The sequence below is a fragment of the Hemibagrus wyckioides genome, linkage group LG25 (assembly GCF_019097595.1).
Source record: "Hemibagrus wyckioides isolate EC202008001 linkage group LG25, SWU_Hwy_1.0, whole genome shotgun sequence".
Lineage (NCBI taxonomy): Eukaryota > Metazoa > Chordata > Actinopteri > Siluriformes > Bagridae > Hemibagrus > Hemibagrus wyckioides.
In genome coordinates this window covers 17855541-17880699 of record NC_080734.1, presented here as the reverse complement: position 1 = coordinate 17880699, position 25159 = coordinate 17855541, and the positions used below count along the sequence as shown (strand labels likewise).

The following is a 25159-nucleotide window of genomic DNA, read 5'->3' as shown; positions in this document are numbered from 1 at the left end:
CACAGCCATACACATATCCACAGAAACAATGAAACAATGAGATGCACAAACCGCTGGTCTTATTTTCTCACACCCACCCAATACCATACACACATACACAGATATAGTTTATATTTTTATTATTGATTTCAACACACACACACACACACACACACACACTTTAGAAATTACTTTGAACACATTGTCTCCTCAAGGTTATAACAAAACAGATACAGGAAGAGAGGGGTCTCACATCCAGGATCACACTCCCACCCACTCATATTCACACACACACACACACACACACAATCACTGCAGATGACATTCAATGACACACAAATTCTGACAACTACAATTAGGTAGAAATATTTTTAATAAAAGTTTATTTTAGAAAACTAGTTATGTTTAGAAAAAGTTTCATAAAATATATTCTTCTTCTTGCGTGACCTACGTTAAGGTCTTCACTTAACAACCTGTACATTCAGGAAAAAAGAAAAGAAAAGAAAAGCAGAATGTAAAGAAGAACAAGAAGTAAGGAAAAAGAACATGCCTAAAAAAAAAAGTGGGTGTGTCTTTCTTTTTACAGGAAGTGGCAGTGGTCCCAATGAGCAGCTACTCTTGCTCTGCAGTCTGTGTAAACAACGAACAGGAATATATTTTCGGATGAAGCTGTTCGTTGTTTACACAGCACACCCTTTTATAAAAGGGTGTCCTTTTAATGAATTCGAGCACATTTACAGCAAAGCAAACACATACAGCTTATCCGCACCCACAGAATATATTACTTTTTTTTTTGTTATTTTGTTGTTGTTTTTTTTTATTCCAAAAAAGGAAGGAAAGAAAACAGGCATGCTTTTGATAAATTAGAACCCTGAATGCTTCAAATGCAAGATAAATAGAAACGAATTGTAGGTTTCAGATCAGATAAGGCACAGTGAATGTTATATACTGTTGATTGCTATATGTGTTTTATATTATACTCAGTGATATAATCTGAAATCTCGACATAGAGGCACGCAGCACTTTAATTTTAAGGAGACTTTAATAAATGTACCTGACTAAAATCATATTAAATAAACATTACAGAGAACCTTATAGCCATCGATCACCAGAATGTCAGGTTGCTCAGATCAGACCACCGCTGTATAGCGTGGCCTGGAATCCTGGAGTCTAAGCACCAACCTATCATAAGCAGAACTTCATCTGGTTTTTTGGCATGAATCTGCTGTTCCAGGCAAGTAAAAATACAAACCAGAAAATATGGACCAACACTTTGTATAATCATGCAGTTGTTGGGTTATGAGCGGTTCCTATTAAACAGGGGGAGTGCTATAGCGGACCTCAGTGTTAAACTTGTCGTTTCTCTTGGGGAACGGCGGCTTCTTCAAAGCGTCCCTCTTCAGGATCATCTCTTCGTTGGCATACACAGGAGCCTCTGTGTCATCCGAATGATAGCCAGACTGGTAGCCGCTGGTTTGATTGGATGATTCCGAGGCCACAGATTCCTTACTCTTACATCGCATCAGGGGGCTGAGGAGTTAGTTCAAGTTAGTTCACTTGTACCTCCAAAGGCATGGCATGTACAGTTACCGGAATGGGATCTCACCTAAAAGTGGCCAACCTCTGTGCCTGATGACTGAGCGCCTTCATCTCATCGTGTGATAATCCCACATCACAGTCCAACGGGCCATTCTACAGGTGAGGAAGAAATCGTTAATATATCATCAGAGCTAAATTAAATAAATTTATCATTTATCTGTGCACTTTACCATTATGGCGCTCTGTTCCAGTGGAACGTCCTCAAATTTATGCTGTGCATATCTGAAAGGACAGAGATATTGTAAGACAGGTTCAAATCCATGTGTGTGTGTGTGTGTGTGTGTGTGTGTGTACTAACCCCACTGTTGGAGCATTATCATAGTTGAGCTGAGTCTCTATACTTTTTGCTCTTGGGGCGTTGCTATATGCCGTCACTCTGAGCTGAGGGACTCCTGATCCCCCCTCCACGTCCCCCATTGTCAGTGGAATATAGTCTTTACCATCCTACATTGTAAAAAAATAAATAAATTCAGATGATAACTCCATCACTCATCAGCATACTGTCATTGTCACAGAAAATCCCTGTTTCTAATAAACCCATAAAATGAAAGACATCTGTAACCTGCTGAGCGCTGGCCAGTAGCAAGTTGCCCAGATGTTCCACTAGTTCTGTGAAAGTGGGTCTGTTCTTTGGATTATCAATCCAGCAGTCCAACATGGTCTGATAGCTGAAACATGACAGGAATTACATTTTAATCATCCAGGAAAGTCTTGATTAAGATGGCTTCACATAACAAAACCTAAACACAGGAATAATAGCAAAAGCAGAAAGACATAGATGCCATACCAGCAGTATCCATAACACATTTCACCACAGATCAAGAATGAAAATAAAACAGCAAAACAACTAAGTTACCTAAGTTAGTTGTGTACTTCACCGGGCACTTGTTAATATCTAGCTTCCGCTAATTTTTCAGTGTCGCGTGTTTCCCCCTCGCCATGACGCACACTTCCGTGATGTTCAGTGTTTTTGCTGCCTGATTCTATCTACCGATTTTGCTACATCCTGGTTTTCACAAGATATGAGGCACTGCTCGTTTTATGATTGTGCGTCTGTTGCTACGCCTCTAGCCATAACATTCTACCACCGCTCTGTATACAATTAGCATCTGTGAATCGCTGCTAGTCCTGCTTCAGAGCAGAGTTTCTTGACCACCAGGTAAAAAGCCGTGTTTCTAAATTACACGCGTGAAACGTTCCTCTAACCGTGGTTAAATACGCAGTGTGTTTATACCCTACTGTATAATTCATATATATTTAATATGTTTTGTGTTTATTTCAACGCTGTGAGCGCAAGGGAAGTGGAGTTACATCTCAGGGGTGGCGTAGTCAGGTGATCTCATCCTGGAACCATCTTTCAGCCTCCTGCAGAACGACTCGTCAATATTCACTCCTGGATATGGAGATGCACCTGCATTTCAGGTACAGTAAAGGATTATTACAGGATGTTACTCTGCAATGTATTCTAGAGTGTATAATAATTAATATGATGCTTATAATATGCTGTGATTATAATAGATGCAAGCAAAGGGAGTGGGCACTCTAGCTACAAAAAAGTGAATGAATTATTACAAGATAGCAAACTCCCTTACCCAAAGAGAAGATCTCCCAGAGTAGTACTCCAAAGGACCACACATCACTCTGTGTTGTATACACACGGTCGAAGATTGTTTCTGGAGCCATCCACTTCAGAGGGAGACGTGCCTAAGAGGGAGATCGGGTCTGATTACGAACGTCTCTTCAGCAGATCTGAACATTAAACTGTATATAGCAGTGAGAGCTCATGAGAAAAATCTGTGCGCTCACATCTCCTTTGCGGACATAATCCGGGTCTTTGTACACGTCTCTGGCCAGGCCGAAGTCACAGATCTTCACAATGTTATTCTCGGAAAGAAGAATGTTCCTAGCTGCCAAATCCCTGTGAATGCACTGACAGAGGAACAAAAGGGTTGTACATTTACACACACACACACACACACTCATACTACAAATACACACGGATACAATAATGTTTTTAAGAGTTACCTTTCGAGAGGAGAGGAACTCCATTCCCTTGGCCACTTGGAAGCTGTAGCTGATGAGATCCTCCATAGTCAGTTGATCCCAGTCTGAGCTTTCTGCAGCACACAGATTTATAACATGTAGTCAGATAACAGGAAGCAAAAAGAAGCATGCTACTGAAGTATTACTTCATTAAATAGAGGGAAAGCAAATCATCTCTTTTGACCTTTTCTAGAATTTCATCATGTTGAAAGGCAAAGAAATACTGAGGTCTACTTGATACTTGAGTCATGTGTCTATAATCAAATTATTAAAAAAAAAATAAAAAGATTATAAATAACATTTCTAGGAGAAATGCTTTCTTCATTTAGTTGGCATATAAAATTCTGAAATATTGATTTATATGTCAATTTAAAAAAAATGCATGAATAATAATAATAATAATAATAATAATAATAGATCTAGAAGTATAATATGCTCTTATGTATAGTATAATAAGCTCCACTCTTCTGAGAAAGCTCTCCACATAACTGATGTGGGTGCAGTCAGTGACCCAGTTGATGTTCTTTCAAAACAGCTTTGGCAAAACATGTCTTGGATCTCGTTTTGTGCCCAACGAATAGAAATGCTACTGCACACAAAGACATCCTTATATTTGCTTCTCCCTTTCTGGTAACAGTTTGGGAAGAACCCTGTATGGGCATGAAGTTCAGGCATCCTTATATTTCTGGCCATGTCGTATATACAGTATCTATATTCCTATGCTGTTTGCATGAGCTGCTGTGAAAATATAAGAGAAATGTCCCGGAAATCTGGGAGCAAAAGGGGTTGGACATAGCCATTTGGGGGTTGTTTTGTGTTTTTGTTTTCAAATTCATTCATCTTAGTGTCTATTTATGACTATAGACTATTATGGAAATACTAGCTTAGAAACCTTGATATTTTTGTATATTATTAGGATCTTCAATTTGTTTAGTAGTAGGAGGTTATGAGACTGGGTAGTACCTTGTTTATCCAGCTGAGCATTGGCGCTCCCCTCCCTTCTCAGTCCAGAACAGATGGCAGTGCCAGTACAGATGTCCAATCGAGCGGTAGTGCCCATCCCTAGATCCCCTTCTTTCAGTTCCTCCTCCATTCCACCAGCTCGATCCTGCATCAGCTGAGGCCTACGCTTCTGAAACACGTAGGAAAAGCTCCGGTGAACTTTTGTAACCAAATCCTTATGATTTTTATGCTTGTCACTTTGGCCATTTGACGTAGTAATAGTAAATAGAACCACATTAAAGAACCGGGGATCATTTACCTTGAAGGGGCTGTATTCTCCACGCTTACTCTTCAGATAACTGGAGAGGTTACCATGCTTACAGTATTCCACTATTACCATCAGCGGACCTGACAGAAAAGGAGAAGATAAAGAGCTTTTACTGGATTTCAAAGTAATGGCGGCTTTTTTATGGTTTGGAGAACTTACACTGTAACCATGGCTCCTTCACAAAAATAAACCCATTCTTGCACATTTTCTACAAAGTGATTTGTGTGTACTAGCAGTACTGTTATTAAAGACACTGGCAGGTCAGAAGTGGGGTTTTTAAACTTAATCTAAATTAAGTGTTTAGATATGATAAAGTGGACTCACCACCAGGTTTTGTGCAGGCACCTAGCAAATTAACCACATTGAGATGATGACCAATATGGATAAGAATCTTCAGCTCGGACATCAAGGCATGGTACTCACTGGAGGTAGCACCCTCTGTAGTTGGGCAGATGTTAGACATTACCATCTTTTAACAGCAACAGGACAGAGAGTTGTTTTGAGCCATGGGTTTTGAGGCGGCTTAACTGAAGGCCAACACTAGGTGTACAGAAATGACAAATCTCAACTTCTCCCAAAACCTCTGATGTATAATGTTCTATAAAATAAAACAACCCAAAAGGGTCACAAAGTTTACTTGGAATTGTGATGGTTTTTAAAATACTCAGAACTTACCTGTCTGTAAGCCAAAAAAGAAAGCAAGAAGGAGGAAGGAAAAGAAAGAGGAAGAAGAACTCTGGTAAGTGGTGGAGATTATCTACTGAAATGATTAATAAGGCATAATGACGACTGCACCCACAGCAACAAAGCCACGAATTAATGCAGCTCTATCCAAACAAGAAACTATAGCTAGGAGATATATTGAATAGTAATTATTTAGCAAGGCATTTTGGTAGAATTCATCATTTTGCTCAAATTGTATTGATCTTTTGAAGTATATAGTTCTTTGTCAGGGTGCATGGTTCTATGAAGAACCTTTAACATCCATGGAACACTTCCATTGCTCAAAAGGTTTTTTGGGGTGTTTCTCTAGATTATAAAAACGTTCTTCCTGCCACTAAGAAAAAAAGATTTATGTAGGAATTATTTACATAAAGGTTCTTTAGGGCATCACTGAAAAGAGTGTATAAAAGCCAACACTTTTCTAAAGCCTACATGATGGAATGCTTGATCTAATTAGGAAACTTTAAGCTCTACATCTAGCTTCCATAGTATAATGCTAACACTCCAGCTTACAATCTAAAATGCTTTTTTTGTGAATTTCTAATTCCTTATAAAAGCATAAAGGTATAATGGTTACCCAGATAAGAGGGCCAGGATGGGTGCTTGGGAAAGTTTAGTGTATAAATAAAAAATGTGTTACTTTGCTTAGTTTGCATGCAGCTGGATAGATCATCATTTAAGTTGGTTATTTTTAAGATATACCTCATCCAGAAATGCAAATTTTATTGTTATATTATTAAATACTAAAATCTGCCGGTCCCAAGCCCGGATAAAAATGGGAGGGTTGTGTCAGGAACGGCATCCGGCATAAAACCTGTGTCAAATTGTTGTGCGGACCCGTTGGTCGGCCCCTCCCACAGGTGGGGAGCAGCCGAAAGATCAACAGCAACATTAAGTACTAAAATCTAGAAAGGCCCAAAAAGTTTATTATATAAGAACAATCCACTTACCCTTTAGCATCTTCACGGCTACAGTCGTACAGGTGGTGGCCTTTTCAATGCCGAATGCTGCTGCCTCCAGAACCTGACCAAATGCTCCTCGTCCCAGTGGGTCACCTATAAATCCCCAATTTTAGTGTTACATTTTGCATTTGTTCATTATATATTATATATATTACAGTAAGCAATTTTTCAGAGAGTGCAAAAATTATGCAAAGTCGAGTACACTGGCCTTCAAGTGGAAGGAATATCGAATTATCAGACTTTTTCAATTAATAGAAACAAATGAATGATTTTCTGGCTGTGAGTCTGATATAAAATGAGTCAGGACTCTGTTGGCTTTCAGTGTGAGACGTGTGTTTTTCCCTCTGTTGGATTACCTTACACAGAAATTTACTGGTTGAAGAAACGGCTTCACATTTTAGATGCTTTTGAACAAACACTCAGAGCATCTCAGTGAGCAGACATGGGTTTGATATCAACATTTACTTTAAACATTTGTGTGATTTTTTTCTGGGAACTTTTCTATAAATATTTTACGCCATAGATAAAAACACATTCTTTGTTACAAGCTCACCTAGTTTGAGACGTTCACGGGGAAACTCCCACTTGCTGGCATCATAAGTGAGTCTCTCACAGTGTTCATCCATTGGCATGTCTTCTGCATCTAAGATGATTGAAAGGTAGCCCGTCTTCATATCTCTGTCAGTGGGCTGAGAGTGATAAGGACCAGAGGAAAATGAGAGACTGCATGAGGACAATTGTGTTATGAGTCAGTGAGCAGGAGTGATTAAAAAGACATGAATCTACACAAGCATTAATCCCTTTATGAACTCCAGTGGGTGACCCTCATTCCCTCATTAGTTAGGAGTTACAAAGAGGTACCAAGTCCCACCCAGGATGTTTCGCAGCATGAAATCATGCAGGGACACGGGGAGGAGGACCCAGAGTAGGGCATATAATCGTAGGAACTCACAAAGGAAAAAGGGAGCGGTGGCCTAGGCAGTCCTTTCGTATGTGTGGGTGAAGTGTGTGTGTGTGTGTGTGTGTAAAATGAAATATTACCCGCTTTCTATTGCGTATGACAAACACAATGAGCAGCCAGAAGAACATGGCGATAACCACAGCACCAATCGGCACAATCAGCTCCACGTTCATCTTCTCCTCTGCTCCTATATCATAAATAATATATAAACAAACCAATTAAACAGACTCCTAATGGAGTGGTCATTTATATGACCGTAAATAATTCACAGACTGAAACCAGTGATAAAATGTAAAAGACACTGAGGAATTAACTCATACTGGAATTGCTGTGCTGGTCATGGACGTTTCATGTTTCAACAAAAATCAGGAAAAGAAATGTCTTTATAATGAGCTGCTGATTTATTCCTATAAATATGATTCGCTTCACAAATACAGGCTTCATGCCTACATGTTGCTAGTGGGAAAGTTATAGTAGCTGCAAGTGTGTGTAAAGTTTTGAGCCAACATTTTATATAATCTAGATAAACTTGCACGGACCTCCTCTTATCGTACCATTAAAGAAAGCCACAGGCTCTCGTTATCGTTTATATTTTCTGCTAATCTGTTAATTGCTGACACACCTCTTCTCCTCCTGTTCGTCTGTATATCAAGTTTTCTTTCAGCTGGTGCTCTCTCTCTCTCTCTTTCTCTCTCTTTATTATGTAACATTCAAAAATTCCAAATGTTTGAATCTTTATAAAAATCTTGATATTTGAATGACTCCTAGATGGTTTTGATGATTCTAAATGAGATTTAGAACACTGTCCTTTCTAATAACCCTCGTTAATGAGCAAGCCGGAGCAGTTGGGACGGCTAGAGCCAACGCTGTCGAAAGACCAGTCACGTACGCTTAGTGTGTCTCTGTTAGCACTACTCACCCTGATTGTGTGCCTCCTTCTGATCTCTTTCTCTCTTGGGGCCTCTCGAGAGAGGAGGTGGGTGCTTCAGCTCTGTCGTTCTATTCTGGGACTATGTACTGCTGTTTTTTTTGTGTGTGTGTGTTCTCCACAAAGGATGTGCGTTCATACGGCCCTCTTCCTGGCTAAGTACAAAATAGTGCTATTTTTACCTCAAGACTTAAAAACAATTCCTCCATCTCAGACAAGAGCCAGGATCTGAAAGCTAACCTCAAGCCCATGGGCAGCGCTGAGAGAGTTACTGTAAGTCCGTCAATGCTGCTCTGTGGGATTGCCTTTTTTTCTTTCTTTTTTTTACTATTTTTGGCTCCTACTCAGTTACAAACCCTAGTCCATTACCTGTTTATTAGATAATAGCATTCCTGGGTTACAGAAAATGTCCACAAATTGAGGAATATGCCATATTTTGTCATCAATTATTAAGCTTCCTCCAACAACATACCAAAAGACGAGAATCAAGGTTACTCCATGACTTTGTAAACCTATCAGCAAACACCAGAAAACATACACAGTAGCTAAATCCTACATTTCAGCCATTTTCAACTCTCATGCATATTCACTAGGGCCTTATTTACAGATAAGCTTATAAATTTACATTCTGAACATAGAAAATCTGCAAAATGTTAATATTTTTCTCTTAAATAAGAAGGATTATAAAAATTGCATTTGTGTTTTTTTTTTAGATAAATCTGCCCTGAATAAGCTATATAATAATAACTAAATAATAACTACATTGTCCTAATCACTACACTGATATTACACAATAACTGAGTAACTGAATTTACACAAATAAACCGGTTCGGATGTTTACACACACCTCATTCTTAGCCCTGTGTTTTACCTGGATGATAAACAACAGTTTTTTTTATTTTCTGTGCTCGTTCCTCATGAGTCCCATCCCACGGATTATCAAAAATAAAAAAAAAATTCTCCACCTCCTTCGCATCTTCTGCATATCTGATCCCTTTTCAACAGCAGCTATATGATCTGGGGATCTGCCTTTTCACACTGAGGACGACTGAGTGGACGACTGAGTGACTTTTAAGCTAAATAATGAATTACACCAATCATCCTCTTTGTTAAAAATGTTACACCCTGTAAATGCTCGCATATCGGTAATGCTGAGCATGTTATTACTGGTACTTTGTACAAACAGTCAGATTTTCTTCATGTCTGATCCCTTCTACTGAATCGTGTGATCAGAACATTCTGAGGGGTTTGATCTAAAATGGATCATACGGTTTTGCACAAAATGGTGGCGTCCATGGAAGCTCTAGTGCACACCAAATACTAACGCTGAAACCATGTAGATATTTATAAGAGTCTACTTTTCACATGATGAGATATTGATGATCATAGATAGATAGATAGATAGATAGATAGATAGATAGATAGATAGATAGATAGATAGATAGATAGATAGATAGATAGATAGATAGATAGATAGATGAAAACCTGGGTGAAAAGTTGAAACAGACTCCAGCAGAAATCTTAACTCTACACCATATACAACAGAACATTTACCCTCCACTGTAAGCTGGGACTGGACGGAGGTACAGCCCTGTTTGTTGCAGGCTGTGCATGTGTACAGACCACTGTCCTCTTTCTTTACTCTCTGGATGGTCAGAAGGCGATTTGATTGAGCCAGAATGACACCTAGAAAAAATGACACAAACCACAGGCCACCAAACATAATCAGGATGATTGTGACGACATAAATTAGACCACTGATTAAAATGGTGTAGAAAACAGCAGTACTAGTAAGTGTCAAGTGCCAGCAGTACCATTAAAAGTCAAACTTTTTATAAGAAGTCTGATATATTCCTGACCAAAATTCTCTCACCAGATCCTTTAACGACAGTCTGGTTGTCTTTGGTCCAGGTAATGTCGGGGGTCGGTGTGCCCCTTGCTTCACACACCAGCATGGTGGAATCGCTCACATTCACCCTCTGGTCACTCAAGTTGTTCACAATCGAGGGCGCTTCCAGAGCTGAGAGAGAAATTATAAGCAGAAACGTTTTAATCAGGTTCAACTTCACTTAAAGATTTTCTCTTAGAAAAGTCCTCACCTCGGAGACGCAGGTTGTGTAGCAGACATGTTCTCTCACTGTTGTCAGCATTCTCCATGCGGCAGGCGTACCAGCCCTCGTCTTGCCAGTTCACCCTGGGTAAAGACAGGTCCAGGGTGACGTTAGGACCCTGCTGGCCTGAGACAGTGGCGTTGGGCTGGCTGAGAGGAGACAGAGTGAGACTGGCACAAGGCACGGTGGTAAGCAGTTCAGTCGGGTTGGACACGTTCAGCACCCGATACCAGCTCAGGCTGGAGTACAGCATGCGGTCAGCTACACAGCGCAGCAGCACATCCTCCTCCTCAATGGGGATACTGGAGGGGAACACACTCAGGTTGAGGAAACCTGGAGAGGAAGATACAGACTCTGTGAATGTTCAATTCAGTTCAATTTATTTGTATAGTTGTGGTCATTGTCACAAAGCAGCTTTGAAGCAATATGAAAAATCAGGATAGAAATACATTTTCAGTTTATCCCTTCTGTAGCATAAAATTAATTTTACTATTTTTTATTTTAGGTCTTTTAAACATTTTTAAAGAAATTTTATTTGTATAGCGCTTTTAACAATGAACAGGAATTACAGAAAAACAAAAAATGTTGAACTTTAAAATTTTTATTTTATTTTTCCTAATGATCAAGCCAGAGGAGTTTTTTATTATCTTGTTTTGTGGCTTGCTTACTTGGATATTTATTTATTTATTTATTTATTTATTTATACATTTTATTCTGCTCAAGGAAGCACATGCTCTCTTGCTGTCTTTTAACCATCAAACCATTATTTTGACTTTAACCCTTTTTTTTATCTGAAAAACTTTGCTTGTCCTACATAAACACTGGACACACAAAAGTGGACACACTTTTAAACTGACCATATTAATCACTAAATTACCAGTAATAGAGTTATTAGCTATTAGTGATTAATATTGTCAGTCTAAACGTGAGCACACTTGAAAATTATTTTATAATGCAGTAGTTCCCTTTTAACTGATCATCATGGTCTTATAATAAATCCAGCTGCAGTAGCATCCCCAATATAATGTATAAATTTCACACATGGAGGTTATCCAAAAAGGTCACAAAATTTTAAAGTTCATTTAAAAATACTAGCTAAAATTTCTGAATAGTGTAAAAGATGTCATCTTTGGAATAATAGGCTATGTATTTTTCGACTAACAAGAAGTGGCTAGGTTCTCGAGTTGCATTGTGAACAAAAATCTCCAAAAATGACTCCACGCTGATCACTGATCTGGATTAGAACAATGAAAGCGAGCAACATGGTGAGACAGAAGCACCTGATGTGCCATGACTGTGAAACAATCACAAACACATGTCATGGAAGGCAGTAAAAGGACCATTTACTTACAACAGCCATCTGTTTGGCATGGTTGGCTGTTTTACTGCCCTGATTCTTAAACTGGCTGCTGATTATATAACTGAGGTACACAATAGACTACACACTGATTTTTTCACATCAAGCTATCAACATTCACTTGATTAAAATTCAATCCAATTTTATTTCTATCGCACTTTTAACAATGGAAATTAAAATATAAACATTTAGAATAGTAATAACAAGGTTTAAAATTTAATTGATATTTATCTCCGATGAGACGAAACCATGAGAGGTCTGGGTGACACCAGAGTGTGTGTTTATTAATGATGTCCTTTCTACAACTGTGTAAAGTCAGGTGAGGTTGTGTAACCAGGAACTTTTGAGCACCGTATAAATCAGCATAATTTCTAAGTAAATTCAACACCCTTCCTGCCAGAGCCATCAAATGACCTGAACACAAAATGCTCATGGAGGGATTAGGAATAAACCATTGATACTAAGCGTTCTCCAATGTTTTCACACGCTCTCTGGTTCCTTGGTGAAATGAACATGAAATGAATTTACTATCAACAACTAAAATCAGTGCGTTATTAGACGCAGACATCATACACTTCCCTGGATCCTGTAGCTTTCTTGTGCATTTATATTTAAAACTGTTTATTTCTTTGAGTATTCCTTTCCATGAGTAATTGCGCTTGAATAAATAACCTGGGTACTTTTACTACCTCCGGAGATGACTTACGTGCCACCTGAAGTATAATGACTCTTTCCTCCACTCCGACTTTGTTGGAGGCAATGCATCGAAACAGTGCATGAGCCACAGCTTTCTGGATCTTCAGCGTGCTGATAGTCTGCAGGAAACCACACACCAGACAAGAAAAAAAATCAAGGCACATAAAAGTAGCTGGATCTCTTTTGTACAATCATAAAAAAAAAACTGGATCACAGCATCAAAAAGTACTTGTTTCTCTGATTATTGATATGTGTGATGTTTCACTCGTAACCTGAAAATGGATAAGTCACCTAACAGGAAGTGAAGGGATATCTCAGCAAATGCTTTACACCTACTGAGACACCTATTCAGCAACATGACGTACAGACGATAAGTAGGACCTGAAGTTATTCACAACTTGAAAGCTTTGTTACTCTAAACACGGTGTGAGGCGGCATCTCAGCAAGAGCTTGAAGACATCTCTACAAGTATTGATGGTTAAGTATTTGACTTCTGATCCAGGGACAGAAAACTGACCCCTTTAATTGCTGCAGCTTAGTATTATTATTATACACCCATCCATTTTCTGTAATGATTATCTTTCACAGGGAACCTGAAGGGTCCCAAGGGACTCAGGGCACAAGGTGGGACGGGGTGGCAAACTTATCAGAGGGAACAGTCACACTACGGTCAATTTAGAGATCCCAATCAGCCACAGCACATGTGTTTAGACTGGGGAGGAAACCAGGGAACCCTGAGGAAACCCCCAAAGCACAGGGAGAACATGCAGACTTAGTGCACACTATTATTATTATTAGTAGTAGTAGTAGGAAGCATGATGAACTCTGCATTAGACAATGTTTATAGTGTATAAATGTTGTGGTTCTTTTGGTTCAGAATACTTTGTCTATACCACCACGCTTCACCTCTAACTACCATCACAGGAAACATGGGAGTTTTTATATAGTTTTATAGTGTCTCTGGTCACTGTGGTTACCTTAAGTGAGCTGTCGATGAAGCTGGTGGGCTGCCCAATGTGGTTTTTCCCTGTGTTGTTCGCAATTTCCCTCCATTTCTCTTCACACTTCGCACTGTGATCTGACCTGGGTCTGAGAAAGACATACAATAACATGAGTATACCATTACTCACACACACACACACACACATTCCTACAATGTGAGACAAAAAAACTGGATGCACATCTGCACAAATACCCCACCAGAGCCACAAAAAACACTGAATCATAAATCTGTTATCATCGGTGTTTTAAAAAAAATACGCCAGTTTCAGATCCCCTTAGACAAGCGGAGAATGTGATAGGAAATGTCAGTAAACAGACTAATCAAGTTTAACAAGGCGAGAGGAAAACAACAGAAAAACAAAACAAAAAGGTTAATCAAGACAGTGTGAACAATGAAAAACTGGAAATGTTTAAAGGCTTACTTATTGACATCCAGGTCACACAACATAGTACAAAAATATCCCTCACTTCAGATGCGGTCATTGTGACACGGCTGTTTTTTGATCAGGGATACAAGGATGTTTTACATTTGAAGAAACCTGTTTTTAGAACAACAGGAAGTTGTCATGAAGAGGGAGGAAGCGGCCGAAGGTGAAGTCTGAAGATAAGGCTTGCGTGATGTCCGAATGAAAATGTTCGGTACGCAGTCACGAGATGGCCGGAGTAGCTTTATTGCAATCGTGACACGTCGAGCAATGTACTGAGTGACTCGACACTCATACAGCCTCATTGTGTAATTATTGTAGAGTTTTCTTAGTACTTTATAGATCACAAAAATTTGCACGCACACATACCATTCACCAAGAAAGTTTTCCCACTTACAGCATGACTGTTACACAAAACTGGACAGGATTTTAAAACCACTGAGAAAAACAGAGTATGTGAACACTGTTATTTTAACCACTGCAATGCATTGTGTAGTGTCTGAATCACATCCTCTTATCTTCTAGAGGCTGGAGGTCACACCCATTGTCCCAAATCTGTTTTTCATCAGCACTCTATGTACCTCAGTGTAACACTTTAACACTTCAGCTAGTACACGCTTTTGTATAGAAACAAAAACATCTATATCTATGTATAAAACACACATAATAAATAAGTGGCACTGCACCACTAGGATAGAAGACTTTTCCCAGCACAATTCAATCATGTGAACTATATTTGAGCTCTGATCTGTCGAGACGGGGTCTACCCAAGACCTCTGAAGGTGTGCTGTGCTACCTGACATCAAACAATAGCAGCAGTCCTTTAAATCTGGAGGCCAACAAAGTCAACACTGTGATCAACTCTTTGTCATGTTCCTCAAAGCATTCCTCAACAGGTTCTGCAGTGTGGCTGGAATCATCAGGGAATACTCTTGCCAGGAAGGGGTGTAGATGGTCAGTAACAATGTTTAGGTAGGTAGGTGGAACATATTAAAATAACATCCACATGAATGCCAGGCTTTCCCCGGGTTTCCCAGCAGAGCATTACATAGTCAGAGCATCACATCTCGTCTCCATTTTTCCTGCTTCCATCACACAAATTTAAGAACTGACTGTTCACTAATATATCCCACCCCTTGATAGGTGCCTCTTTAAAGATAACCTCTTTAAGAATTCATTAGTGTCCAATTGGACATTGAGAAAGACTGTGGAGTATTAATTCAACACTGGGGATTTTGCTATGTACACAGAAGTTAGGGTTAAACCGCGTTAGTGCAAATTCATCTAAAGTGTCTTGTTATCATTCATTTATTCATGAGATTGGGTTATCCAAGCAGATGACATGTAGACTTACTGATATTTAGTTGGACAGTCCTCAATGGGCATCCACTGCCAGTGGATAGAGACAGGACTGGAGCCACCAAAACCAGTGCAGGTGAGAGTGGGGCTGCTGCCATACATGTGAACATTTCGATCGATGGGCACCTCCTTCTCAAAGATCTTAGGATGAGCTGTGGGCAAAGATACAGAGAATATGAGAAAAGAAAAGAAAAGAAAAGAAAAGAAAAGTCTTATGATAGAAACATTACCATTGACCAGTAGCTGAAATGTGCGGCTGTGCACTTCTCGGGTGATTTTATTAGTCATGACCACAGTGTAATTCCCAGCATCTTTTTCTGTGACTTCATATATAGTGAGAGAATCTCTGGATGGTTTTATCCTGTATTCTTCACTGGTGATGGATCGGCCATTTTTCAACCTGTTCCAACAAGAGTGTTGTTTATTTTAATACAGCATTCTAATCAATTATGATCAAAGGTCCTTAAAAAATAGCCGTAGTAGGAAAATTTTTCAAAGTCATGCTATTGCTTTTTACATTTTCTAAACTTTATAAGCCAAAATAAACACAAATTACACAGATTTTTTTTTAACCACTGAGCTACGAAAACCACACAAGACACACATGACTCTCAAGTATACATTTCTGTATGAGTAACGATTTATAATCACACTATCTTGAGTTTCCTTTTGAGTCTAGATCCCCTCAAGGTTTCTTTCTCATGTTGTTTTAGGGAGTTTTTCCTTTCCATCGTCACCTCTCGGCCTTCTCATACGGACAAACTTAAGTCTATGTCTGGATTTCTGCAAAAACTGCTTTCTGACAATGTCCATTGTTTAAAGTGCTAAAAAATCAAACTGAATTGAATTGTCCCTACTCTGAGCCCTAACAGCCCTAACACACACACACACACACACAATGCATAAGATCTTGTAACTCACCACTTTGCATTAGGTTCTGGATAAGCATAGTATTTAACAGGGATTTTTGTTTCTCGTTGACCTTTTTTTACATCCAGAGTTTGAAATGACTGATCATGGAGCACTAGGAAAGGCTTTTCTGCAATACAGGAATAAGATGTATCAATCATATGACAAGAAAACTGAACAATAAATAGTCAACACTTCGCATCCGACCTCGAAAGGAAAGAAAAGCATTAAATTAAGCTGCACTGTGTGGTTGTGCCAGAAGATCACCAGAAAATACCTTCATGGGTTGTTTTTCATTTTCATTCCATATTAATCATATCCATTTCAGCCTGCTTTATATACTATAATAGAACAACAATATGGTTTACCAGCTTGTTACCAGATCATAAAACCTGGTTACTCCAGGGCTAACCAGAGATTACAACCTAATCCTGACCTTAATCCTGATCCTGAAACAGTGTGTAGATATTCTTTTAGATTAGATTAGCATGTTTGATTAAATCCTTTGGAGAAAGAAGGAGGCCTGAAGTCATTTATTTATAATGTATTTATTAATGTATTATTTATTTGTAATGTAATAATTATTTATGAATGTATATGTATTCATTTATAATGTACTACAGTTATTTTATATATATATATATATATATATATAATACAGCTGTCAGAATGTGTAAAACACACACACACACACACACTGCAGTAAACTTTAACATCTTTAAAATACCTCTAACATATTGTTATTTCTTTTCAAATCTCACAGAAGCTTTGAGGACAAGAGATTTTCTGCTTTGTCCTGTTAAGAGACAAACTTCATGATTTCAAGTTAGATCTTGAAGAGGAAGCTGAGTTGGCTCACCAAAAACTATAAGGGTTGTATGGCTACTTTTGACCATCTTACTGCTGGACGCTGTGCACACATACTCCCCCGTGTCATTGATTGTCACATTCTCCAAAATCAGTGTGTTTGTCAGTTCCAGGGAGTCAAACAACTTCCTTTTGTGGGGCTTAGTCTCATAAGGTCTTCGTGTGGCTTGGTTGGGATTTCTCTATCAGGAGAGAAAATGGAAAAAAATTTAACAGTTTTATCTATCATGACTTAAGATTAGTGGTTGTGTTATTGAGAATCTATATACAGGCTTGTATGTTTACTGACCTCCACTAGACACAATCCCTACACACTCACCTTGTCCTGAGGGAAAGTCCACTGGAAGTCCAGGGCGACATTAAGTTCTGTGACTGCAGTGCAGTTGAACTCCACCTTCTCCCCAACCGCCCGCTTCTCTTGCACAGGATTCACTCTAAGGTCATAGATTTTAGTTCCTGAGGAAGAGAAGGGAGGGAGGTATTGTTCTTGTGTGAGTAAACCTTTAACAGTGACTTCTCAACGGAGCAGGATTTCTATACGTACCAGTTCCCAAACATTTTAGGGATTTACCAGCAAGCTTTCTGTTCCGGCGTTTTGTTAAATTATTATTGAATCACTTAAGTATATGATGATGAGATATGTATATTATGTACTCTTATCGGGGCGGACTTAACCAATAAGCGAGATAAGCAGCCGCTTAGGGCCCCGGGGAATTAGGGGGCCCCGACCAATACCAAGAAGCCTGTATAAATCATATAGTACTTATTACTTTTCTATCATATATTGTTTGGTCTGTCTATAACCATTAAGATTTTAACGTTATTATTACATCTTTTCAAATGCGGGCCCCCCCCATGACTCATGAATAGTGGAACGTTCCTATCGTACTGCACATGCGCAAGATTCCCATACCTGGAATCGCTTAGGGCCCCCAAATCACTAAGTCCGCCCCTGACTCTTATAGTGTACATTATCCAGTAAAATGTGTAATATATGGTAGTGTTATTTTAAGTAGTTACAGGTAGGTTTACATGGTAAACAGCAGAAGGGCATTGTGGACCAGCGGCATTTTATTTACGTGGCATAAAGATAAAAACTGTGTGCATGAGTGGACACAATTTAACTGGTCAGTTTGTCATTTTACAGTAAGGTTGTAAGGCAATGCCACCGTAATACAATGACTTTATCTGTATCTGTTTAATGCTCCAAATATTTGTAGCTATAATCTAGATTTCAACTGGAAGTGGGCGTGGTCTATACCAGCAATTATGAGGGTTTTTTATGAACCCTATATATCTAGGAACATTGGAAATTCACTGAAAAAACAACAAGAGGTTTTGCGTTCTGAAATGTGAAACATCAATGAATTCAACTTCACTGAAGTTTCTCAACTTCAGCTTCATTTAATTCACCCCAAACAAATGTGAACCAAATTAGATTTTTACTAAATTCTTCAGAATTAACAGTAGCCACCTAATAATTATTTTTTTATTAGATTTACTAGTCTTAGGTTCACTGGTGGCTCAGTGGTAGGTTTGTTGCCTACTATGCAGAAGGCCCGGGTTCGATACCCACACCCCAGCCACTGGATGCAGTGCCAGTCCCAAGCCTGGATAAAATAGGAGGGTTGTGTCAGGAAGGGCATCCTGCATAAAACCTGTGCCAAGTTGTTGGGAGGACCAGTTGGTCTGCTGTGGCGACCCCCTCACACATGTAGGGAGCAGCCGAAAGATCAACATCAACTAGTTTTAGGTTGGTTTCATTCTGGAAATATTGAATCTACTATAAAGATCATATCAGAATCTACAACAAAGCTGGGACGCAGTGCTGCTGTGAGTCAAAGTGAGGTTTCTTATATATATAATGTAATGCATTATAATTTAAATAATATATATATATATATATATAGGAGACAGATATCTTGCCCTGCGTACAGCATTGTGAATTTTCAGACCAGTTTACACAGAAATATTATTATTAAGGCAATGTTTCAGGCTACTGGGTCCGAAACAAAAAGAAAAAAATTCCTATTTGTATCCGTAAGCCTATTTGTATCTGCTTAGAATTCTTTATCTGTTCAATCCAGATGTTTTCATATTCAGTTGCATCCCTAAGAGGTTGAAATGCACTGCTGGCTTTCTAAAGAAAAAATAAATATATAAGCATAAATCTCGTAGATCATCTGTTCAATCTGAATTATTTATTCATTCGATTGCATCCCTGTTTTACGCAGACATAAGAACATTTTAGAGATTACAAGAGTCAGAGTCAAGAGTCAGAGTCAGCTCAGGTGATCTTGCATGTTTCCAGTCTGAGATTTTAGAGGAACAGGCTACCAGAGTTTATGTCAGGTAAAAGCGAAGGATTTTAACAGTAATGTTTCGTAACTGATGTCAGCTTTGGGAAACCAGGGCAGAATTTGAGCAGTTAATCTGAGCAGGACTTGTCACGGCAAATTCAGACTGGATTACACCACTGGTAACCAGGAAGTCTTTATTATTGTTGGTAAACTCATGCATTAATAACTGGAAGAGTAAAATTGAAAGTGACTTTTGATGGCACGGGAGACCTTAGAGAGCTTTTTGGAAATCCACCAGAAATTAAATTCTGCTGGTAACATGTGACAAAATAAATACATGACATAAATAAATGTTTTGCTTTTACAAAGATATGTTGTCAGTGTATTCGTCCTTACCTATGACAGCCAGAACGTAGGCCATGGACTGGAAGGTTTCATTCTGGATGTGAGTTTGGCAGTAGCCTACACCGGCGTAGCTAATCACATGACTCGGGAGCACGAAACCTCTTCTGCTGTCCCAGAACACGTCCTTTCCATCAGGTACTACTTCCTTCATTGGATATTTCTGTTAAAATCAAAACACCAAGAGATTTACTTTCTATCTTATGTCCAGGTAATGTCCATAGACCACAGGCTGGGATCAGTTTGTGTCCAGAAAACAAAGTATGAAATCATTTGATATCTCTGTAAAAACACCAGGTTTTTGTGATTCAACCAAAATAAATCATATGTCCAACATATACAAATTAAGTAAAAAACATTTTAGGGAAAAATTAAGAACAAATATGATAACCTAGTTCCATAAGTATTCACACCCCCTAAACTAATAGTTTGTTGAGACACCTATTGATTTTATTACACCACTGTTTTTCGGTAAGAGTCTAACAGCATGGCACGTCCTGATTTAACAATATTTTACAACATATGCTTGAAAAATCATTCTAGATCCATCAAACTAAGCGCATCTTCTGTGCACTTCAGCTCACTTCACAGGATTTTAGGTCTTGGGTCTGGCTCGGTCATTCATAAACAACGATCTTCTCATTTTATAGTCATTCCTTTGTTGATATGGATGGATGTATGCTTTTGGGTCATTGTCAACACCAGACCCATGATGCAGCATGGTGGTGGTAGCATCATGCTTTAGAGCTGATTATCTTCAGCCAGAACTGGGGCTGTTTTCAAGGCGGAGGGAATCATGAATGTTTACATATATCAGTCGATGCTAGCGGTGTCTGCTAATAAGCTAAAGATGAAGGAATTTCTCATATTTTGGTGATGGTGTTTACTTTCTTTGAATTATGGAATTATTATACCTTTTGGAATTGGTCTCATCAGATCATAACACATTTTGAACCATGACTGGAGTGATATGGTTGAGCTAGGATGTTTGTTGTTGTTTTTTTTTTGTGAGAAATTGCTTTCGTCTAGCCGTGCAACCCCGAAGCCCAGACATGTGAAGTGTATGAGAGATTGTTGTCACAAGAAGAGAGTAATCAGCATTTGTCAGATATTCCTGCAGATCTCTTGGTAGCCTCCCTGGTAATGAATTTTTAAGGGATGTCTTGTTCTTGGTAATGTTACTGTGACGCTCCATTTTCTCTATTTGTTTCACGATACATCATCATGTTTTAGAAATTCCTTTATACCCGTCTTCTGGTCAAAAAGTGACTTCATGGACAATAGCTTCAGTGGTCAGATAAATATATGTGAGTAAAATCGTACAGAAACAGCTGCCTTTTATTTGGAGTTCATCAAAATAATTTCATGAGATTAAATGTGATTGGTTTATTTTGAACCCAATTTAAAAAGGCGGGGTGCACAAACTTTTTGCAACCAGGTTATTTTAAGTTTTTATTTTTCTTATTTTTCCCTTAAATGTTTCTGTTGTAATTTCACAGTGAGAGTGGAAACCTGAATTATCTTGCTTGCATTTTTTTTTGTAAAACCAGCCAGGTTTAATCAAGGGTGTGTAGACTTGGTATTATTAATGTTCTGGGGCAGATTGGTTATTATTGATAATGTGGAAAAGTGTTTCTGTGCTCACTGCAGTGTGTCGAGTCTTCTATCTGACATGGCAGACACAATTCAATTAAGTATTTGAAAACGAAATCTATTCTCAAAATATAAACACACAAAACTCCTACCATGTACAGAGTGACGTTGAGGTCCTCCATGGAGCCCAGGCAGGGAATGACCACTTGCTCTTCTTCTCGAATGAACACCACGTCAAATTCTTGTGTTAACCGGAGAAAAGGCATGCGGTAGTCTGGAGACAGGAAAGCATTTATTTATTTATTCATGTGATTTTACTACTGTGGTCTGTTTTCAATTGTCTTGTCTAGGTTTTAATGAACTTAGAGAAATGTCTCATTTCTCTCTGTCAACTAGGTTAAAGGCAACAGGATGTGGGAGCATGGAATTGCATGCCTCTCAGAGGAAGAAGGACATAGAGGTAACAGAGGACATGCATGTACAGAGGTCACACTAGAGAATCAGACAGGAAGTGTGCTAAGGCTTGATACTTCTCTCTCTCTCTCTCTCTCTCTCTCTCTTAGTCCTTCTTGCAGCTTTATATGTATCAATCCTTAAACTTATCATCAGACCTAGTCATTACTTTGTAAAGAAATCATTTCAGTCAGCCCAACTCTAACAGAAACCACCACCAGAATAAAACAATATGATCAAATTTCAGAAATGCTACTCACCTTGCACAAAGACGTACACTGACACAGAGGTCTTCCCTTCCTCCATAGACAGGTTTCTGTAGTAACAGCGATACTCTCCGGTCTCATTTCCCATTGCCTTAGTGAGTGTGATGGTGCTACAGAACAGTCCATCTCCACTACAGTCTGTCGTTACAATCCTGCTTTCAGAGCCGCTCCGGTTGTAAGGAGTATACCATTCCAAAATCTGACGTCCTCTGTAAGACAGAATTACAAAAACACTTCCTCAGTTCTGGCATTTTTGTTTGTTTAATTGACCTCATTAATCTAGCTCACTAAAGAAGTTTGGAATATTTGGACATGTCTAAAGGAATGCTAAAGGATTTCAGATTTAATTTGTCCCAAATGCAATTTATTTAACACTCTGATATAAATGATGTCACTTCCACTTTATTATCTTACTTTAATAGCACCATCACATCTACCTCCTGCATTACTCTAGTGTTTTCTTACCTGCAGGTAATCTCCAGCGTATCAGATGTGTTGATTTTGTACGTCTTGTCTGTAATGTTCAGCACCGGAGGGTCAGGTACAAACCTGTGCTCCCTCGCTGGGAACAGAAAATATTACAAAAGTTTTATTTATGACAGAAACATAACTCAGTTGTTAGATTAATGATGGAGTTTAACACTGGATTACTGTTGGGCTTTAGGATTTTTAGATTCATTGTGCAAGAAAATAAATCTGATCTCTAATTCGTTATCACAGCGGCAAACAAAAACTATCCTAGAAAACCCAAAACATACTGTATATGAACGTAACTGGCTATTAATTCTCCTAACAGAAAATGATCAGCATTAATTTACTTAGTCAATCGAGACCAAATGCCATCGTATTACTACTATTACTACTACTAATAATAATAGTAATAATAATAGTAATAATGACCCGGCTGATTTGAGATCGGCACACTTTGAGTAAGTCAGGAACATAGAGTACAAGTTCTGAGGCTATTTTTCCACTGGAACAGCAGCACAGCGGTCTGTGTCAAAACAGGAAACTCGGGCAGATGGGCCTGAATGGCCCCACACTCCAAGCCCTGAGGTGGGGTTCCTGCTCCAGAGGAACCAGGGCAAGAGACACACACACACTAACAGAGGCCCAGAGTTATAATGTACACACCCTGTTGAGTTGTGCTAACGCAATTTGATTTGAGATCTGATCTCTGCAATGCTGGGAACTAATATTTTAAATGTAAAACAATGGCATCACACTGACCATACCCAGGCAATACAGGATAAGCTGGGTGGGGTGGATGAAAGTCAACTAATAAACACAGGGTATAATAAATAGACGTATACACATAAATAAGTCTAAAGGGGGAAAATCTTGTGATGTCATAACAATTTAGGCCCCAATAGGCTGACTACTGATTACTATACATGATTGAAGGATACCAAAGAGACATTTATCAGAGTGTATTTCTGAGATATAAAATGTAAAATCATTAATCAAAGGTTTGTGATTGAACACACTTCAGAGTACAAGGCTGACCGTCGCGCCTTTCCTGGGGTGATTGCAATTAGAATAACAGGAAAGAGAGAAGAACAGAGATATTTAGAAGACCAAAATGTCCATTTTAGTAGATTACAAAACAAAACCTACAACACAACATAATAAAAACACATAACTTTTATTAATAATAATAATAATAATAATAATAAGGAGCATATAATTGTTGAGCTAAAAATAATTATTTCCGTTTATTTTTTAAGATAGATGTAACACCAAAGAGAAGTATATGTTTAAGTCTATTTTTATTTTTAGGAATAAGTTTACCTGTCACCCAGCAGACTCCAGAAATAAAGCCGATGAGAGAAAGAAGTGGAAAGGTCTTCGCCATGGTGCGACAGTAAAGACGGACTGTCCCCACATCAAACCAAACGCTCCCACGGGACAGCAACACCTCAGCTGTGCATCACTGCCTTGTAGAGTCCCTCGGTGTAATCCAGAAAATTCATAAACAGGACGAAAAGATTCGAAGCACGGTTTATCCACTGAGGGAAACCTGCGGGAAAACTGTCTCAGGCAGAATGAAAGCGGCGGCGGTGAACAGGACCAACTGAGAGGCAGGAGGAAAGAGGACAAAATGGGAGGAAGACAAACTGGGAGACTGAGGGAGGGGCACGAGGGAGACCATGCCACTCACTCAAACCTGAGGACAGCAGGCATGGAGCAAACGTGTAATAAAACAACAAGGAGTCCCAAACCTCGAACCTTACTAATATTCTCAATTTTTGTACAAACGCAAACCTTAAAAAAAAAACAGTTCGCCTCAATGCGAATTAAACATCATAAAATTCGATCAGAAATGCACCGCTTGCGACCAGACATGACTGGCTGATTGAGTAATTGCAGCAGTACAGGTGTTCCTATTAAAGTGGCCGGAGAGAGCGTTAGGTTTTTAATATGGTACTCATATAATGCAATGCATGCATGCCTTATTACACATCATTATTATTTCTATACGTCCCAGTAATTCCAAGCAAATGAAACACGTGTTATTAATTAAAGATAAAACGTAAAAGAAATGACAAGACATTGTACTCATATATTGAATACTGTGTGAGAACATAACGTTTCCTTCACTTTCAGGGGAACTTCAGGGGCTTCAAAACAAATTGAAGTGTAAATTTGTTTCACAGGTTGAAAGGGTTAAAAACTGGTCATCTGAAGTCCATTTCCTCTCACAATGCATCTAATGTAAACTCATTACTTTGATTGAATCATTATAATACCAAGGCTGATGGGTTTTTTAAAAATTAATGCAAAGACTTTATACCAAAAAGGTGATAACAGAGCCATATATTCATAAAATATGAAGAGGTAGCTCGAGCGGTTAAGGATCTGAGTTGGTGACGGGAAAATCAGGGTTCAAGCCCCATCACTGCCAAGATGCTGGTGTTGGGCCCCTGAGCATGGCCTTTAACCCTCCTTGCTTT

At 38.8% G+C, this 25159-nt stretch overlaps 1 protein-coding gene across 1 annotated transcript; it reads right to left on the bottom strand.

Moving 5' to 3' along the window:
* Positions 1-334: 334 nt before the first annotated feature.
* On the bottom strand, positions 335-24299 carry kdr (kinase insert domain receptor (a type III receptor tyrosine kinase)). Its single transcript, XM_058379294.1, has 30 exons — positions 23997-24299; positions 22671-22767; positions 22200-22414; positions 21639-21760; positions 19888-20056; positions 17511-17647; positions 17184-17373; positions 16337-16454; positions 15646-15815; positions 15411-15567; positions 13607-13718; positions 12640-12748; positions 10565-10909; positions 10339-10485; positions 10020-10151; positions 7618-7724; positions 7130-7265; positions 6565-6669; positions 5216-5329; positions 4883-4971; positions 4585-4753; positions 3604-3695; positions 3385-3507; positions 3171-3282; positions 2890-2989; positions 2141-2246; positions 1877-2022; positions 1749-1800; positions 1586-1671; positions 335-1509 (listed from the first exon to the last, which is right to left on the bottom strand). The coding sequence occupies exons 1-30, from the start codon at positions 24058-24060 to the stop codon at positions 1293-1295; spliced, it is 4038 nt and encodes a 1345-aa protein (XP_058235277.1). The 5' UTR covers positions 24061-24299; the 3' UTR covers positions 335-1292.
* Positions 24300-25159: the final 860 nt, after the last annotated feature.